General features: G+C 40.4%; 2 protein-coding genes across 2 annotated transcripts; both read right to left on the reverse strand.

Annotated features, from left to right (window-relative positions):
• Positions 1 to 631: 631 nt before the first annotated feature.
• Positions 632 to 5448, reverse strand: LOC138794123 (NACHT and WD repeat domain-containing protein 2-like). The gene is made up of 2 exons (XM_069972892.1): positions 5209 to 5448; positions 632 to 4387 (listed from the first exon to the last, which is right to left on the reverse strand). Exons 1-2 carry the CDS (start codon positions 5446 to 5448, stop codon positions 632 to 634), a joined length of 3996 nt encoding a protein of 1331 aa, XP_069828993.1.
• Positions 5449 to 11270: 5822 nt separating this feature from the next.
• Positions 11271 to 14586, reverse strand: LOC138794124 (NACHT and WD repeat domain-containing protein 2-like). The gene is made up of 4 exons (XM_069972893.1): positions 14268 to 14586; positions 11940 to 12028; positions 11655 to 11771; positions 11271 to 11501 (listed from the first exon to the last, which is right to left on the reverse strand). The coding sequence occupies exons 1-4, from the start codon at positions 14377 to 14379 to the stop codon at positions 11271 to 11273; spliced, it is 549 nt and encodes a 182-aa protein (XP_069828994.1). The 5' UTR covers positions 14380 to 14586.
• Positions 14587 to 15317: the final 731 nt, after the last annotated feature.

Below are 15317 nucleotides of genomic sequence, written 5' to 3' on the forward strand. Positions count from 1 at the left end.
TGGGCAACAGAGACTGTTATACTTAAATGGTTTCATTACTCTCCCCACACCCGTTTCCTCATAGTGAATAATCCCACATCATCTTAGCGGCACACCATCCCTGGAGGACTGTACCATGATGAGGGGGGGGTGTAGACTTGTGAAGCTCTGACACTGGGTTAGTTATATTACACCTAGATACAGTGGCTCAAAAGACTGTATTGCACATGACAGGCTTAGATACAGCAGCTTAGTAGACAGTATCACACATGGTTGGCTTAGATACACAGCTCAGCAGACACAAGCACATATGGCAGGATTCAGTATAGCATCACAGCACATAGTATGATACATCATAGGCTTAGATACACCAGCTCAGTAGACTGTATCGCACGTGTAAGAAAGTATTGCACAATAAAGGCTTAGATACACAGTTCAGCAGAGATAGGCTTGAATGTTCCAGCACAACATAACACATCATTTCAAGTATTTGTTTCTTTCTGTGACTTTTTACAGTTCCCTTAAATTACCACCAGGGGGCAGCAGAATCTTCCTCAATTTTGTGCTGACAAATTTTTTTTTTTTCCCCCGTAATATAGTCCGATTGGAATAGGTTTGTGAATATTCTCACAGAACATCTTCCTATAAAACACTATTCTTTATCCGATAGAGTTTCTTCCTCTCCCGAGCAGTCAAGGCAGGAGTCAGGACTATTGGATTCTCTCCATGATATCTCCGCAGATGTTTTCCCCTTATAGATATTGACTAGAGATGCTTCCTCATTGGATTCTTCCTTATTGCAAAAAGTAAGGAAAGTTTCAATCTTATTATTTTCTTTCCACTTCCCGGTAATAGAGTACAGGCCAAGGCTGCCATCTGCAAACCCAATGCAGACCGTCCCATCCTCATCTGACACGGTCATGGCACAGGGCATTTTACCAAGGTGACAGTGGGCGACCCGCCTTCCATTGATGGTCTCCATCACATTGAGGGTTGGGTGTGTATGGAAGTCGCAGTCACAGCGACTCACAGGGTTGTTGTGAAGGATATAAATGAAGTACAGACCATCATTGGTCAAGTGTTGGTATAAAATAGAGGTGACATTACGCAAGATGCAATGTTTGCGGTCAACAGTACGGACAACGTTGACTTCTTCAGCTATTGTGATGACCATGACATTTCCATCAGATGAGACTTGGAAGAGACATGTGAGGACTGGTAATGGAATGGACACCTTGGAGAAGTGGCAGAATGTTTCTTCTACCATGTTCCATGTGTAAATTTCTGCACTTGAGGTCATCAAGACAATGAAATCTGGATTGTTACGTAAACACCGAAAAGCCACAATGGAGTCCTTATCCTTAGTAGAGCTAAACTCTTTACTTACATAACCAGACCATAAACTGATGGCGAAGAGTCTATTATCATTGAGGCCTACAACAAATGTTCCTTCGTCTGTAACGACAGCCTGGCTAAGCCGGGTGCGTATTTTGCAAACCGTAGCCCCGGTTATGGGCTTCCATACTCTAGAAACTCCATCTGTACACATAGTAACCACAAAATTACTATTCGGAACTATGAGCAACTGAGACACAGACATACATTGGACACAATGTCTATTGATTCCTGTATCCGTTTCCCAGACGTAAATTTCAGATGTGACCGATGTTATGAGAAACTCTCCGTTAGAGGTTATGCTGATGATATCTACCGGATCCTTATGCTTAAAAAGGGCCTTCATTTTAGAACTAGGGATGTTCCATTGACAAACCACATCGGAACCATCTGACGTGTAAGCATTGCCTTCCTCAGAGCAAAGGAGTATTGATCTTATTGGTCTACCTGTCTTAAAGTAGGCCAATGGACTGGCAATAGCCTCCAAATCCCACAATAATACCGAATTACTCTGAGTTACTGCCCCCAATAAATTTAGCTGAAGGCTCTTGGTAAGTTGTGTGACTGCCCCCAACTGGACATCAATCACTGAAATGCATTGTCCACTCTGTATGCTCCAAACAAAGAGTGACGGGACAGTCTCTAAGACAGCAATGACCTGTTTTTCACTCCGGGACAGAATACAAGAAAGAAATTTGCCTTTCTGGGGAGGTCGGAAACTAATTTTCTCCAATGTTAACGTTTCCCATACATCAAGCGTTGTCAACGTACATACTAGTAGGTACTTAGTGGAAAAGTCTGTAGATATCACATTATTGTCGACATCATCAGAATCATGATCATCTGAAAGTTCTGGCTTAGAAGGATCTGCTATGTTCCAAATCCAGAGATGACCCGCTACATTGACGACATACACATCTGATTCATGGATATACACATCCTTTATACCAATTTTTGAAGTGTCCATCTGCAAATGAATTTTTCCTGATAAAATATTATCATCATAAATAATAATCCCCTCGGCTAGGCCTATAACAATGTTGTCTCCATCACCGACGCAAGCAACATAAGTGATGTTTTGGGCAAAAGTGACTTCTCTAAGAAGATCGCCAGAAGGAGCAGCGTAGATGCGTATCAATGGAGAATTCTCGAAACATACAAATAACATGGAGTGAGATAGGTGATAACTTTGAGGAATGGTCTGGGCATCTTGGGTAATTTCCTTAAGAAAAGTCCAAGATGAGCAGTCAAGAAGCACAATTGACCGTTGACTGGTGAACATTGCCAGATGTAGATCTGTGCTTTCTAAAGTAGCACTAGTGACCTCCATGTCCTTTAGTAGTTCATATACCAAAGATGGTTTCTTTCTTCTGGTCCAGGTATAAACCCTACCACTATGAAGTACTACAAGTAGTTGAGATTTTGTTGCCATCTCCAACATGGTGACAACCCTTGATGTCTCTTGGAACTCAACTTTAGTAGGAGGCAATATAAATTGGGCTGAATTCAAGATGATCAGGAAGGACTTCTTCATGGCCTCACTAAATATTTGTTTGGCAAACCTCGAAAGGCAAGGATGAAGAAATACAAGGGGAACTATGTTTAACTGCATGATCATCTCAAAACCATTGGGATTCTCATTCAGGAGACACCTTGTTTCTTTGAGCATGTCATAGATGAGGTAGACCTCTTGTCTCTTCAGTATCATGGCTGCATCTTTTACAGTATGGATCAACAAATTTATGTGACCGGTATTTAAGAGGGTTTTATAATACGACACCACCATCAGTACATCATTGTAGAGATTGACCAGTTTGCCAGATTCTTTCAGGTGATATGGAAGGTCAAAGGCCTTTCTCATATTGTGGATGACCATATGTTGACCACTGAAAGACCATGGTTGAGATGGAAGTTGACGGTCGACATAAATTTTAGCAAGTCCATTGACCATGGCAGAAATGGATTTGAAGTTCTGTTCTTTTGGTTGCATGGTGTTTCTTTGGTTTGTAGATATTGACTTAGCTCTTCCATTTGCCCAACGGCCTCCAAAGTAGTCGCACATACTTGCATGTAACTTTAAAATGACTTCTTGACTTTTCAGATATCGTTGAGCCACCACCTGCTGGTAAATTTTATTTGTCCACCATAGCAACCTATATCCCGTCACGACTCTGTAGGTAACACAGTCCTTCAAGTCACGTAAGATATTTTTAATGAGCCAGTCTGGTACTCTCAAGACGCCCACAGTGTCATGGACATGATAAAGTTGGGTGATGGCCATGTCATCGGCTGATAGCAAATCGACAAGCTCAACTTCTCCGATCCCAGATCTAGAGAGAGTGATATAACTCAGTATTCTGGATATAAACTCAAAACCATATATTGTCTCAAGTTTTTGGAAAAATCTTTTAATTGACTGATCAGCATTTTCCCCCAGGAGTTGACTATTAACATCTTGGTGAGATTTCCATTCCTTGACTTCCTTAAAGAGCAGGAGCATCTGCAAGGGGGTGGTATGGCTTCCCAAGGATCTGTTGACGTAAACCTGCTGACCCGAAGTGATTTTCCTCCCATTATTCAAGAGTTTCATCTTCAAGTTGTCATTGCATTCCTTCCTGGTTGGCCTCACATGAAGGAGCAAGACCTGGTCTCCATGACCGCCTTGGTCTTGGTTTTCACACTTGCCCTCGGTTATAGATAAAATGACCTTAGTGAATTGTGGAAGGGAAGATGGCAACCACCAAAAAGGTTCTGCACTGTAATGTATCAAGTTCTCAACTCCGTCCAGTATCAAGACCAGAGGTCTTTGCTTAGAAGGTTCTAGAAGAAGACTGTGAAAGCAATCTACCAACATGGTTACATCATCTACATAGGCCGGAATGGGGATCTGGTAAATGTTGGACAATTGTTGACATAGTCCCATTATCATTCTGCGCAGAGTCAAAGGTTCACCAAATGAGGGGACGAAGCGAATGACAACTACAGGGTCCAAGTCTCCAAGCCACGACCACACCTAAAAGAGGAAAAAAACGCTTTAGATATCAATCATGCACATGTACCTACACGGCTATATATGATGGCTTGTTTTTTATGGGACATACCGTTTTTAAATTATTCCATTTAATTTAGCATATAATGTAATGAGAAAGCAACAAACAACAACAACAAAAAAAATAGTGGGATGACAAAACACAATTACGCAATTGTTTTTTGTTATATTTAGAGTTCATGGTGGGAAAAAGGGACTTGATAACTTATTACTTTAGGTCAATATGATTACAGAGTTACCAAATTGACAAAAAATGTTTGTTTTTTTGCTACTTCTAAAATTTTTTTTAACTCTTTGGAAAAATTGGCTTAGTTTTGCCCTGTTTCCCCCCATATGCTTTTTGATCACTTTTTAATATATTTTTTAGGGACGTGAGAAGTGATTTTTTTTAAAATTTATTTATATACATGATGAACATGCTCGACACCCCATGATGGTGTTGAGGTGGAGCTGATCACATGACACATCACATGACGTGGCACAATGCCTTGTGTCGCTGCACTTGCTGTTGACTGCCTTTAAAGTTATCTCTGATCCCGGCTGCTGGAAGAAAGTGTCTGTTGTAGTTAGGCTCAGTTCCTAAACCTTCTCTATTCGACCAGACATACATGTACATCAAACAACACTACTGTAAAACTATTGCCCTATTTTATGCCTAGGTCATGGTCTAGGGGGTGGAGTTTAGAAGTCGCCCCTTTAGTGTTTCCTGGAGAATTCCTTTAAGTAGAAATCCCTTTCCCTGACATTGATAAGACTGAACCAGGATTCTCGAGTCCTTACGTTACCTTCTTCCCACAGGATGCCAGAAGGATGGTCTTCCCGCAGCCTGGTTCTCCAGACACGACCAACGATTTACGGGACTTATCATACAGTATATATTTTCTTATACTCTCTTCTTCTCTGAACTCATATTCCTGCAGGCCTGAATACATGGTACATAGGGAGAGGTGATGGAGAACTTCCTCTGAGCCATTCTTTAGGGGTCTGGGGCACCTTCTGGCATGACTGTCAATGATCTTCACCATGTCTCCATAGACCTGTCTGCACAGTCCCTCCACATAGACCTGCTCCTTCTCTTCTGTGTAGCCCACCTTGATGTCACAGGTTGTAGTGGTGCTGTAGACGTGCAGACCCTCGGAGTAGGACAGGGCTGGAAGGAAGACATCTCGAAGGTGGCACAGCCTGGAGTAGCCCTCAGATAGTCCTCTTTGCTTCTGGATGGCTTTATAGGGCACCTTTTGTATGTAGCAGATGCTTCTCTGTGCATCACGTATCAGAGCTTTTTGTAGGGCGAATAAAAGTTCATCCTCAAGAGCTAAAAATGCAAAGAAATTCAGCTGTAATGTGATACGTGCACCTGGTAGCCCTGCACTGACATAGCATGTATCCTACATAGGGGGAGGGCCTGTAACCGAGAAAGAATTCTAGGCCGTTCCCTGTAAGGACCTGAAGACCAGCAATAAAAATAAGAAGACAGCAACACCGTTCTCCATCAGATTTTCCATGAAAATTAAATACATTTGGGTGGAGAAATTCCTGAGTATTTTTCTGAAGAACTGCAATTTTATAAATCAGCCACATGGTGGCGATAGAGCACTTTCTGCAAGTAGTTTCCTACATGTTACATGAATTCAGGGAATGAATCTGAATGTTACCTGATGTAAAATACTTCTGTGCCTGGTCCTCTCCCAGAATCCCTCTCTGCACACAGAGCGGAACAATCGCACACAAGATCAGTCTGATTTCCTGAGAAGCCACATGCACCGAGTCACTGGTATCTGTGATCTGTGGACAAACCCAAAACATACGACCACATAGCGGTATTATACAATGTAACATATATACAGTGACGATAATAGGCAATACCGACAATAATAATTACCTACATGTAATCTATGCACATAGGGGGCAGTATTATAGTAGTTATATTCTTGTATATAGGAGCAGTATTATAGTAGTTATATTCTTGTATATAGAGGCAGTATTATAGTAGTTATATTCTTGTATATAGGAGCAGTATTATAGTAGTTATATTCCTGTATATAGGAGCAGTATTATAGTAGTTATATTCCTGTATATAGGAGCAGTATTATAGTAGTTATATTCTTGTATATAGGAGCAGTATTATAGTAGCTATATTCTTGTATATAGGAGCAGTATTATAGTAGTTATATTCTTGTATATAGGAGGCAGTATTATAGTAGTTATATCCTTGTATATAGGAGCAGTATTATAGTAGTTATATTCTTGTATATAGGAGCAGTATTATAGTAGTTATATTCCTGTATATAGGGAGCAGTATTATAGTAGTTATATTCCTGTATATAGGAGCAGTATTATAGTAGTTATATTCCTGTATATAGGAGCAGTATTATAGTAGTTATATTCTTGTACACAGGAGCAGTATTATAGTAGTTATATTCTTGTATATAGGGGCAGTATTATAGTAGTTATATTCCTGTATATAGGAGCAGTATTATAGAAGTTATATTCCTGTATATAGGGGCAGTATTATAGTAGTTATATTCCTGTATATAGGAGCAGTATTATAGTAGTTATATTCTTGTACACAGGAGCAGTATTATAGTAGTTATATTCTTGTATATAGGGGCAGTATTATAGTAGTTATATTCCTGTATATAGGGGGGCAGTATTATAGTAGTTATATTCCTGTATATAGGAGCAGTATTATAGTAGTTATATTCCTGTATATAGGAGCAGTATTATAGTAGTTATATTCCTGTATATAGGAGCAGTATTATAGTAGTTATATTCCTGTATATAGGAGCAGTATTATAGTAGTTATATTCTTGTACACAGGAGCAGTATTATAGTAGTTATATTCTTGTATATAGGGGCAGTATTATAGTAGTTATATTCTTGTATATAGGGGCAGTATTATAGTAGTTATATTCTTGTACACAGGAGCAGTATTATAGTAGTTATATTCTTGTATATAGGGGCAGTATTATAGTAGTTATATTCCTGTATATAGGGAGCAGTATTATAGTAGTTATATTCTTGTATATAGGGGCAGTATTATAGTAGTTATATTCCTGTATATAGGGGGGCAGTATTATAGTAGTTATATTCCTGTATATAGGAGCAGTATTATAGTAGTTATATTCTTGTATATAGGGAGCAGTATTATAGTAGTTATATTCCTGTATATAGGAGCAGTATTATAGTAGTTATATTCTTGTATATAGGGAGCAGTATTATAGTAGTTATATTCCTGTATATAGGGAGCAGTATTATAGTAGTTATATTCCTGTATATAGGAGCCAGGGCCGGCGTCAGCACCTGGCATACTCTGGCAAGTGCCGGGGCCCACGGCCGCCCAAGGGGCCCCCGACACTTGCCCGAGCAGTGAGCCAGACGCCCGCCGCATCACCGACGCCCGGACACCCGGGGGAGCGGTCCGGGGGAGGGCTGGAGGAGCTGGGGAAGGACCTTCCGTGTTTGCTGCACTGGGGAAGGACCTGTGGTGATGTCATAAGGGGGCGGGGCTGAGAACGGGAGAGGATGCAGGTGGATGAAGGACCTGTGATCATTATCATGTGACATGAGGGGGCGGGGCTCACTTATACCTTCCCTCTGTATGCTGTGAGTTTTATTCCTCCTCTTATATCTACTTTTGTAATGTCCTCTGATCTCCCATAACAGGCTGTCCATGCTGGGAGTTGTAGTCCTCCTCTTAAATCTCCTCCTGTGATGTCCTCTGATCTCCCATAACAGGTTGTCCATGCTGGGAGTTGTAGTACTCCTCTTAAATCTCCTCCTGTGATGTCCGCTGATCTCCCATAATAACAGGCTGGACATGCTGGGAGTTGTAGTACTCCTCTTAAATCTCCTCCTGTGATGTCCTCTGATCTCCCATAATAAGAGGCTGGACATGCTGGGAGTTGTAGTCCTATTATATCTCCTCCTGTAATCTCCTCTGATCTCCCATAACAGGCTGGACACGCTGGGAGTTGTAGTCCCCCCCGGTATACCTCATGTAATGTCTCTTATTGTAACTCCATTCTAGCCTGCTCTATGGTGAAGAAGCCAGAATACAGAGTCCAGGGGGACGACCTCCTTCTAGCACCTCCATTCTAGTCCATTTTAGCATGGATGCGATCTCACCAACAGGCGCAGAGCGATGACGTCATCACGCCTGCTGGTGGATCCACAAGGCGCACACAAGGGAGAAGAGGACCCGTCCCCCGGATTAGTGAGTATGATTTTATTTTTTTATTTTCTTGTGCTGAGGGAGAGCAGGGACATTACTATGGGGGCATGGGACATTACTATGGGGCAGAGCAGGGGGCATTACTATGGGGCAGAGGGCATTAGAACTATATGGAGGGCACAGCATGGCGACATTATTACTATATGGGGGCACAGCACGGGACCTTCAAACCTCCTTACTTTACTGCACATGACACCAAACAGTGGAGTTACTACTGTATAGGAGCCTATGGGTGGGAAAAAGGGAAGGAAGTGGCTGGAAATGTGCGGAGCCTAAGATGTTTGTCTGACAGGTTCTGAAGAGATGAATTGTAGCTGGAAGAAATCATCATGGAGGTCTGGGCAAGATGGAGAGGAAACTGAGAGCGATCGCCTCAGATCAAAGAAGACGTCACCTGTGAGTTACTGGATTACATTTTTTTCGGTATTTTGTCAAACTTTATTTGGTAGGTGTGGTCCGAGGTGTGCTATACAACGGGGCCCGCTGAGGCTCTCTCGACCAAGGGCCCACAAAAACCTGGAGCCTGCCCTGATAGGAGCAGTATTATAGTAGTTATATTCCTGTATATAGGAGCAGTATTATAGTAGTTATATTCTTGTATATAGGAGGCAGTATTATAGTAGTTATATTCCTGTATATAGGAGCAGTATTATAGTAGTTATATTCCTTTATATAGGAGCAGTATTATAGTAGTTATATTCCTGTATATAGGAGCAGTATTATAGTAGTTATATTCTTGTATATAGGAGCAGTATTATAGTAGTTATATCCCTCTATATAGGAGCAGTATTATAGTAGTTATATTCTTGTACATAGGGGGCAGTATTATAGTAGTTATATTCTTGTATATAGGAGCAGTATTATAGTAGTTATATTCTTGTATATAGGAGCAGTATTATAGTAGTTATATTCCTGTATATAGGAGCAGTATTATAGTAGTTATATTGCTGTATATATGAGCAGTATTATAGTAGTTATATTCTTGTATATAGGAGCAGTATTATAGTAGTTATATTCCTGTATATAGGAGCAGTATTATAGTAGTTATATCCTTGTATATAGGAGCAGTATTATAGTAGTTATATTCTTGTATATAGGAGCAGTATTATAGTAGTTATATTCCTGTATATAGGGGCAGTATTATAACTACTATAATACTGCTCCTATATACAGGAATATAACTACTATAATACTGCCCCCTATATACAGGAATATAACTACTATAATACTGCTCCTATATACAGGAATATAACTACTATAATACTGCTCCTATATACAAGAATATAACTACTATAATACTGCTCCTATGTACAAGAATATAACTACTATAATACTGCTCCTATATACAGGGATATAACTACTATAATACTGCTCCTATATACAAGAATATGACTACTATAATACTGCTCATATATACAAGAATATAACTACTATAATACAGCCTCTTATATACAAGAATATAACTACTATAATACTGCTTCCTATATACAGGAATATAACTACTATAATACTGCTTCTATATACAAGAATATAACTACTATAATACTGCTCCTATATACAAGAATATAACTACTATATTACTGCTCCTATATACAAGAATATAACTACTATAATACTGCTCCTATATACAAGAATATAACTACCATAATACTGCTCCTGTATACAGGAATATAACTACTATAATACTGCTCCTATATACAGGGATATAACTACTATAATACTGCTCCTATATACAGGAATATAACTACTATAATACTGCCCCCTATATACAGGAATATAACTACTATAATACTGCTCCTATATACAGGAATATAACTACTATAATACTGCTCCTATATACAAGAATATAACTACTATAATACTGCTCCTATGTACAAGAATATAACTACTATAATACTGCTCCTATATACAGGGATATAACTACTATAATACTGCTCCTATATACAAGAATATGACTACTATAATACTGCTCATATATACAAGAATATAACTACTATAATACAGCCTCTTATATACAAGAATATAACTACTATAATACTGCTTCCTATATACAGGAATATAACTACTATAATACTGCTTCTATATACAAGAATATAACTACTATAATACTGCTCCTATATACAAGAATATAACTACTATATTACTGCTCCTATATACAAGAATATAACTACTATAATACTGCTCCTATATACAAGAATATAACTACCATAATACTGCTCCTGTATACAGGAATATAACTACTATAATACTGCTCCTATATACAGGAATATAACTACTATAATACTGCTCCTATATACAAGAATATAACTACTATATCCCTGTATATAGGAGCAGTATTATAGTAGTTATATTCTTGTATATAGGAGCAGTATTATAGTAGTTATATTCTTGTACATAGGTGGCAGTATAATAGTAGTTATATTCCTGTATATAGGAGCAGTATTATAGTAGTTATATTCTTGTAAATAGGTGGCAGTATAATAGTAGTTATATTCCTGTATATAGGAGCAGTATTATAGTAGTTATATTCTTGTACATAGGTGGCAGTATAATAGTACTGACTTCTCATGAGAAAATTGGACACTAGTCGGTTTAAGTCTAAGTTTATAATAACTACATTTGCTGCTGTAATAGTAGTACCTGCCCCGGCTTCCATTGTATTGATTTTCCCATCTCCTGCAGGGTATAAGCCGGTGGGATGGCATTTTCGTCTCGGTGGTACCAGGCCTGTAGGACCCTTGTGCAGACTTTTTGTTGCTCAGCAACATGAAGAATCTTCTCGAACTCCTCACACTGTATTTCTGCAGGTAGACATGGCCGTCCATATTCCTCCCCAATGAGAGCCTGGGAAACATTGCATACAAAAAATCCCCCCAATTTATGGAGAAAACCTAAGAGTTCTGCTTCTCAGAAGACTCATATACTTGATATCCATGGACAAATGAGACTGTCCCTTTCCAAAAATCCCCTCTATCCAGAGCGATGCCTCCTTCTTACCATAAAGCAGGGCCCCGCCGAGCTCCTCAGACATTCCTCCAGCAGTTTCAGACGTATCTCTCTGACTTTTGCGCTGTAAAAGTCACCAGGATGAATTCCATGATAACCGTCTATAACCTGATGGGACGATATATAGACGACATTTTTTGACACTATAAGGATTTTCAATGAATCAACATCAATGGGACAATGGGTTTTAAAAAATATTGCTGGATTATCAGGGGTTGGATTAAAGGAATTTTGCTGAATACTGTGTTTCCACCATTGATCAGTTATCGGTTTTACCTGGAACTCCATCCCGTGGACGTGGCGACAGTAGTCCCTCAGCTTTGGGTAGACCTCGGTGCGCAGAGAGGCTCTCGCCTTTAAGGAATCTGAACAAAATTTATAGTCGGGTCAGGCTGGGTTCACTCTGCGATTCTTTTTTTATTTATAGTCATTTAATGCAAACCCCCCCCCCCAAAAAAAAAAACTGATGAAAAAACGTGTGCATTTGTGTCCATTTTATTATTATTATTATTATTATTATTATTATTATTATTATTTTATTTTAGCATACACAAAAAACGTGGTTGACCACGTTTTTGTGTGCACTAACCACAAAAGAAAATTTTGAACAGTTTTGAACAGTTTTTATCTTTTTTTTTTTTTTTAATGGAAGTTAAAAGAAAAAGGGATGCACATAGATGCACCCGTTTTTTCATCTGTTTTTTGTTGTTGTTTTTTTTGCATAAAACCGATGAAAAAAATGGATTGCAAAAACGCATTGTGAGCCCAGCCTTATACATTTTTACATATTAGCTATACATATAGATAGAGGCCGCCATATTGTAAGCAATGTGACATTGGACACTACATATCCCTCATAGCTCGTAGGTATGATGGATTTCACAATGCGTCCAGATGCATGCTGGGTAATATCATGGGGCACAAGCAGATGAAAATTCTTTTTGTTACTTTCTTCCGAAGTTTTTGTATTGTGTCCGCATAATTGCTGGTGATTTCCGTTAATGAAAAGTCATGTGACTACATAAGGACGGACAGTGTGTCGGACTGTGATTGGCCGATCTGTCATTAGTCCGGCTGACGTCCGATAAAAAGTAGAAGCAAAAGAAGCAGAAATGTGTATTTGACCCCTTACAGGGTATTCTCATCTTATAAAGTGATGCCATATAACTAGGTACTGAAGGGGGGACTGAGCCCCTCTGCCTGCTATTACAGCACTGTACAGCTGAGCAAATGGGAGTCACCTGTAATACCAGGTACGGCCACTAGTAAAGGTCTGGCGCTGTGCCTGGTATGGAGTGGACATAGAGCTCAATGGAGAGATTAATGGTCTATAGGTAGCAAGATCCTTCAATGTTGTAAGCCCACAGAACTATGTAAAGGTTAAAAGTGGTTGTATGATGATAATGTACTTTACACAGGACAACATGCCCCCCTCCCCCACGTTCAAGCCTATTATGTATGATACTCTGTGGTGAGCTGGTGTATCTAAGCCTTCCTTGTGTCACATTTTCTGCTAACCTGGTGTATCTAAGCCGATGAACTGTGATGCCTGTCTATATTTAATTGTATTGTATTTATTGTATTGTCTATGATATTCAAGCATAGTCTCCAGAGCCGTGTATCTAAGCCTATTATGTGTGATACTGTCTGCAGCTTATCAGCTTATTACCAGGAGCTTCCCCTTTATATGGACCAATCCTTTAAAGGGGTACTCCGTCGAAAATCTTTTTTTTCCCACTTCATATAAACTGGTGCCAGAAAGTTCTATAGATTTGTAATTTAATATTTAAAAATCCCTAGCCATCCAGTACTTATCAGCTTCTGTATGTCCTGCCGGAAGTGGTGTATTCTCTCCAGTCTGACACAGTGCTCTCTGCTGCCACCTCTGTCCATGGCAGGAACTGTCCAGGGCAGCAGCAAATCCCCATAGAAAACCTTTCCTGCTCTGGATAGTTCCTGACATGGACAGAGGTGGCAGCAGAGAGCACTGTGTCAGACTGGAGAGAATACACCATTTCATGCAGGACATACAGTAGCTGATAAGTACTGGAAAGAACACATTATTTTTAAATAGAAGTAAATTACAAATCTGTATAACTTTCTGAAACCGGTCCGAAAGAGAAAGATTTTCGACGGAGTTCCCCTTTAAAAGCTGAGGATGTGGTGGAGGATGGAGGGATGTGTCCATTCATTCCCTTATATTACAGGAATGGCGTCCGCGTCCTCGGGTCACATGACGCAGTGCGGCCGATATACGTCCCAGAATAGAGGGTTATTTAAAGGGAATAATGTGCAGTTCTATTTCTCTCTAGAGGAAATGTCTCTGGGAAGGTTTTAGCCTCGCGCTATTTTTTGCCTTGTTTGTGGTGGCGTTCGCTGCCGCTCGGCGCTCTGTACCACGCGGTATAATTATTCGCTGCAGTATTCAGAATCATCCCAGCAAAATAACCTAGAAAACCTACAAGTGAAGGATGGAATGGGAAGACTAACCCTTTGTGCCCCAACATCATGGCAAGGGCAGGAAATGCCAGATGGGACTGGCACCCTGATTTATTCGCCCGCTGCCTCTATACGTCAGTGGTTTAGTCCCTACCATGGACTTACCCAGGGGGTCCGCACATAGGAAGACCTTCACCGTTCCTCGCTCTCTTGCTGTAGGGATGTGTTCGTAGTCCCCACACAATATGGCCCGGTCCACGGCTTCATCATACTCCATGGTGTCCTGAGCCCAGATCTCTATGTCCAGGACCCCCGGGACCCTCCTCAATGGTCTGCCCCCTTATCTTACACATTCACAGGGTCTTATATACAGATTTTTGTTTCTCGTCTCCCAACAGGAAATTCCTCGTCATTCCGCTCCGCCACATCAAGACGTCCCCACTTCTTCCTATCTCCAGGCTCTTAATGGCTGATTGTTATTCTCGCCCGACGTTTCCTTCCTTATTTGCATCAAGATACAGAACACAAGGGAGCGAGGAAGAGGGCGACTAGTAATGGACCGTGGACTGAGAGAGTCCTGGCTCCCGGCTGGGACCCTATGGACACTGTCCTTGTGTTTGGTCCTCAGCCTTCTCATTCATGATCATTGGCTTCTATGGTGGTCTCCATCCAGCTTGATAGTAGTCATCCTCTTCTCCTGTTCAGAATAAGAATCACAAACCAGTCGGTGACCTGCTGAGGGGCTGCCAGATTTGGCTCTAGACTAGATAGTGTGGCCGGTTTTAGGGTAATGAAATACCCTGGTACCTGGTGGTCCAGGGTAGGGGAAGAATTGGTCAGTATCCCTGGTGGTCTAGGGCAGAAGGATATGTCAGCATCTGTGGGGGTCTGGGGAATATAGATACAATGTGAGTCCCTCTGGTGGACTAGAGGAGGATAGATATGTCATAATCCCTGGTGGTCTAGAGGGAGGAAGGATATAATGTCAGCATTTCTGGTGGGCTAGGTACTGAAGGGAATGATACCAGCATCATCGATGGTCTAGTCTACTGAAGAGGTCAATGTCAGCACCCATGGTGGTCTAGAAAAGGAAAGAAATAATATTAGTATCCCTGGTGGTCTAGAAGAGAATAGATATAATGTCAGCATCCATGGTTGTCTAGAAGAGAATAAATATAATTTCAGTATCCCTGGTGCTCTAGAAGAAGATAGATA

The sequence above is a fragment of the Dendropsophus ebraccatus genome, chromosome 5 (assembly GCF_027789765.1).
Source record: "Dendropsophus ebraccatus isolate aDenEbr1 chromosome 5, aDenEbr1.pat, whole genome shotgun sequence".
Lineage (NCBI taxonomy): Eukaryota > Metazoa > Chordata > Amphibia > Anura > Hylidae > Dendropsophus > Dendropsophus ebraccatus.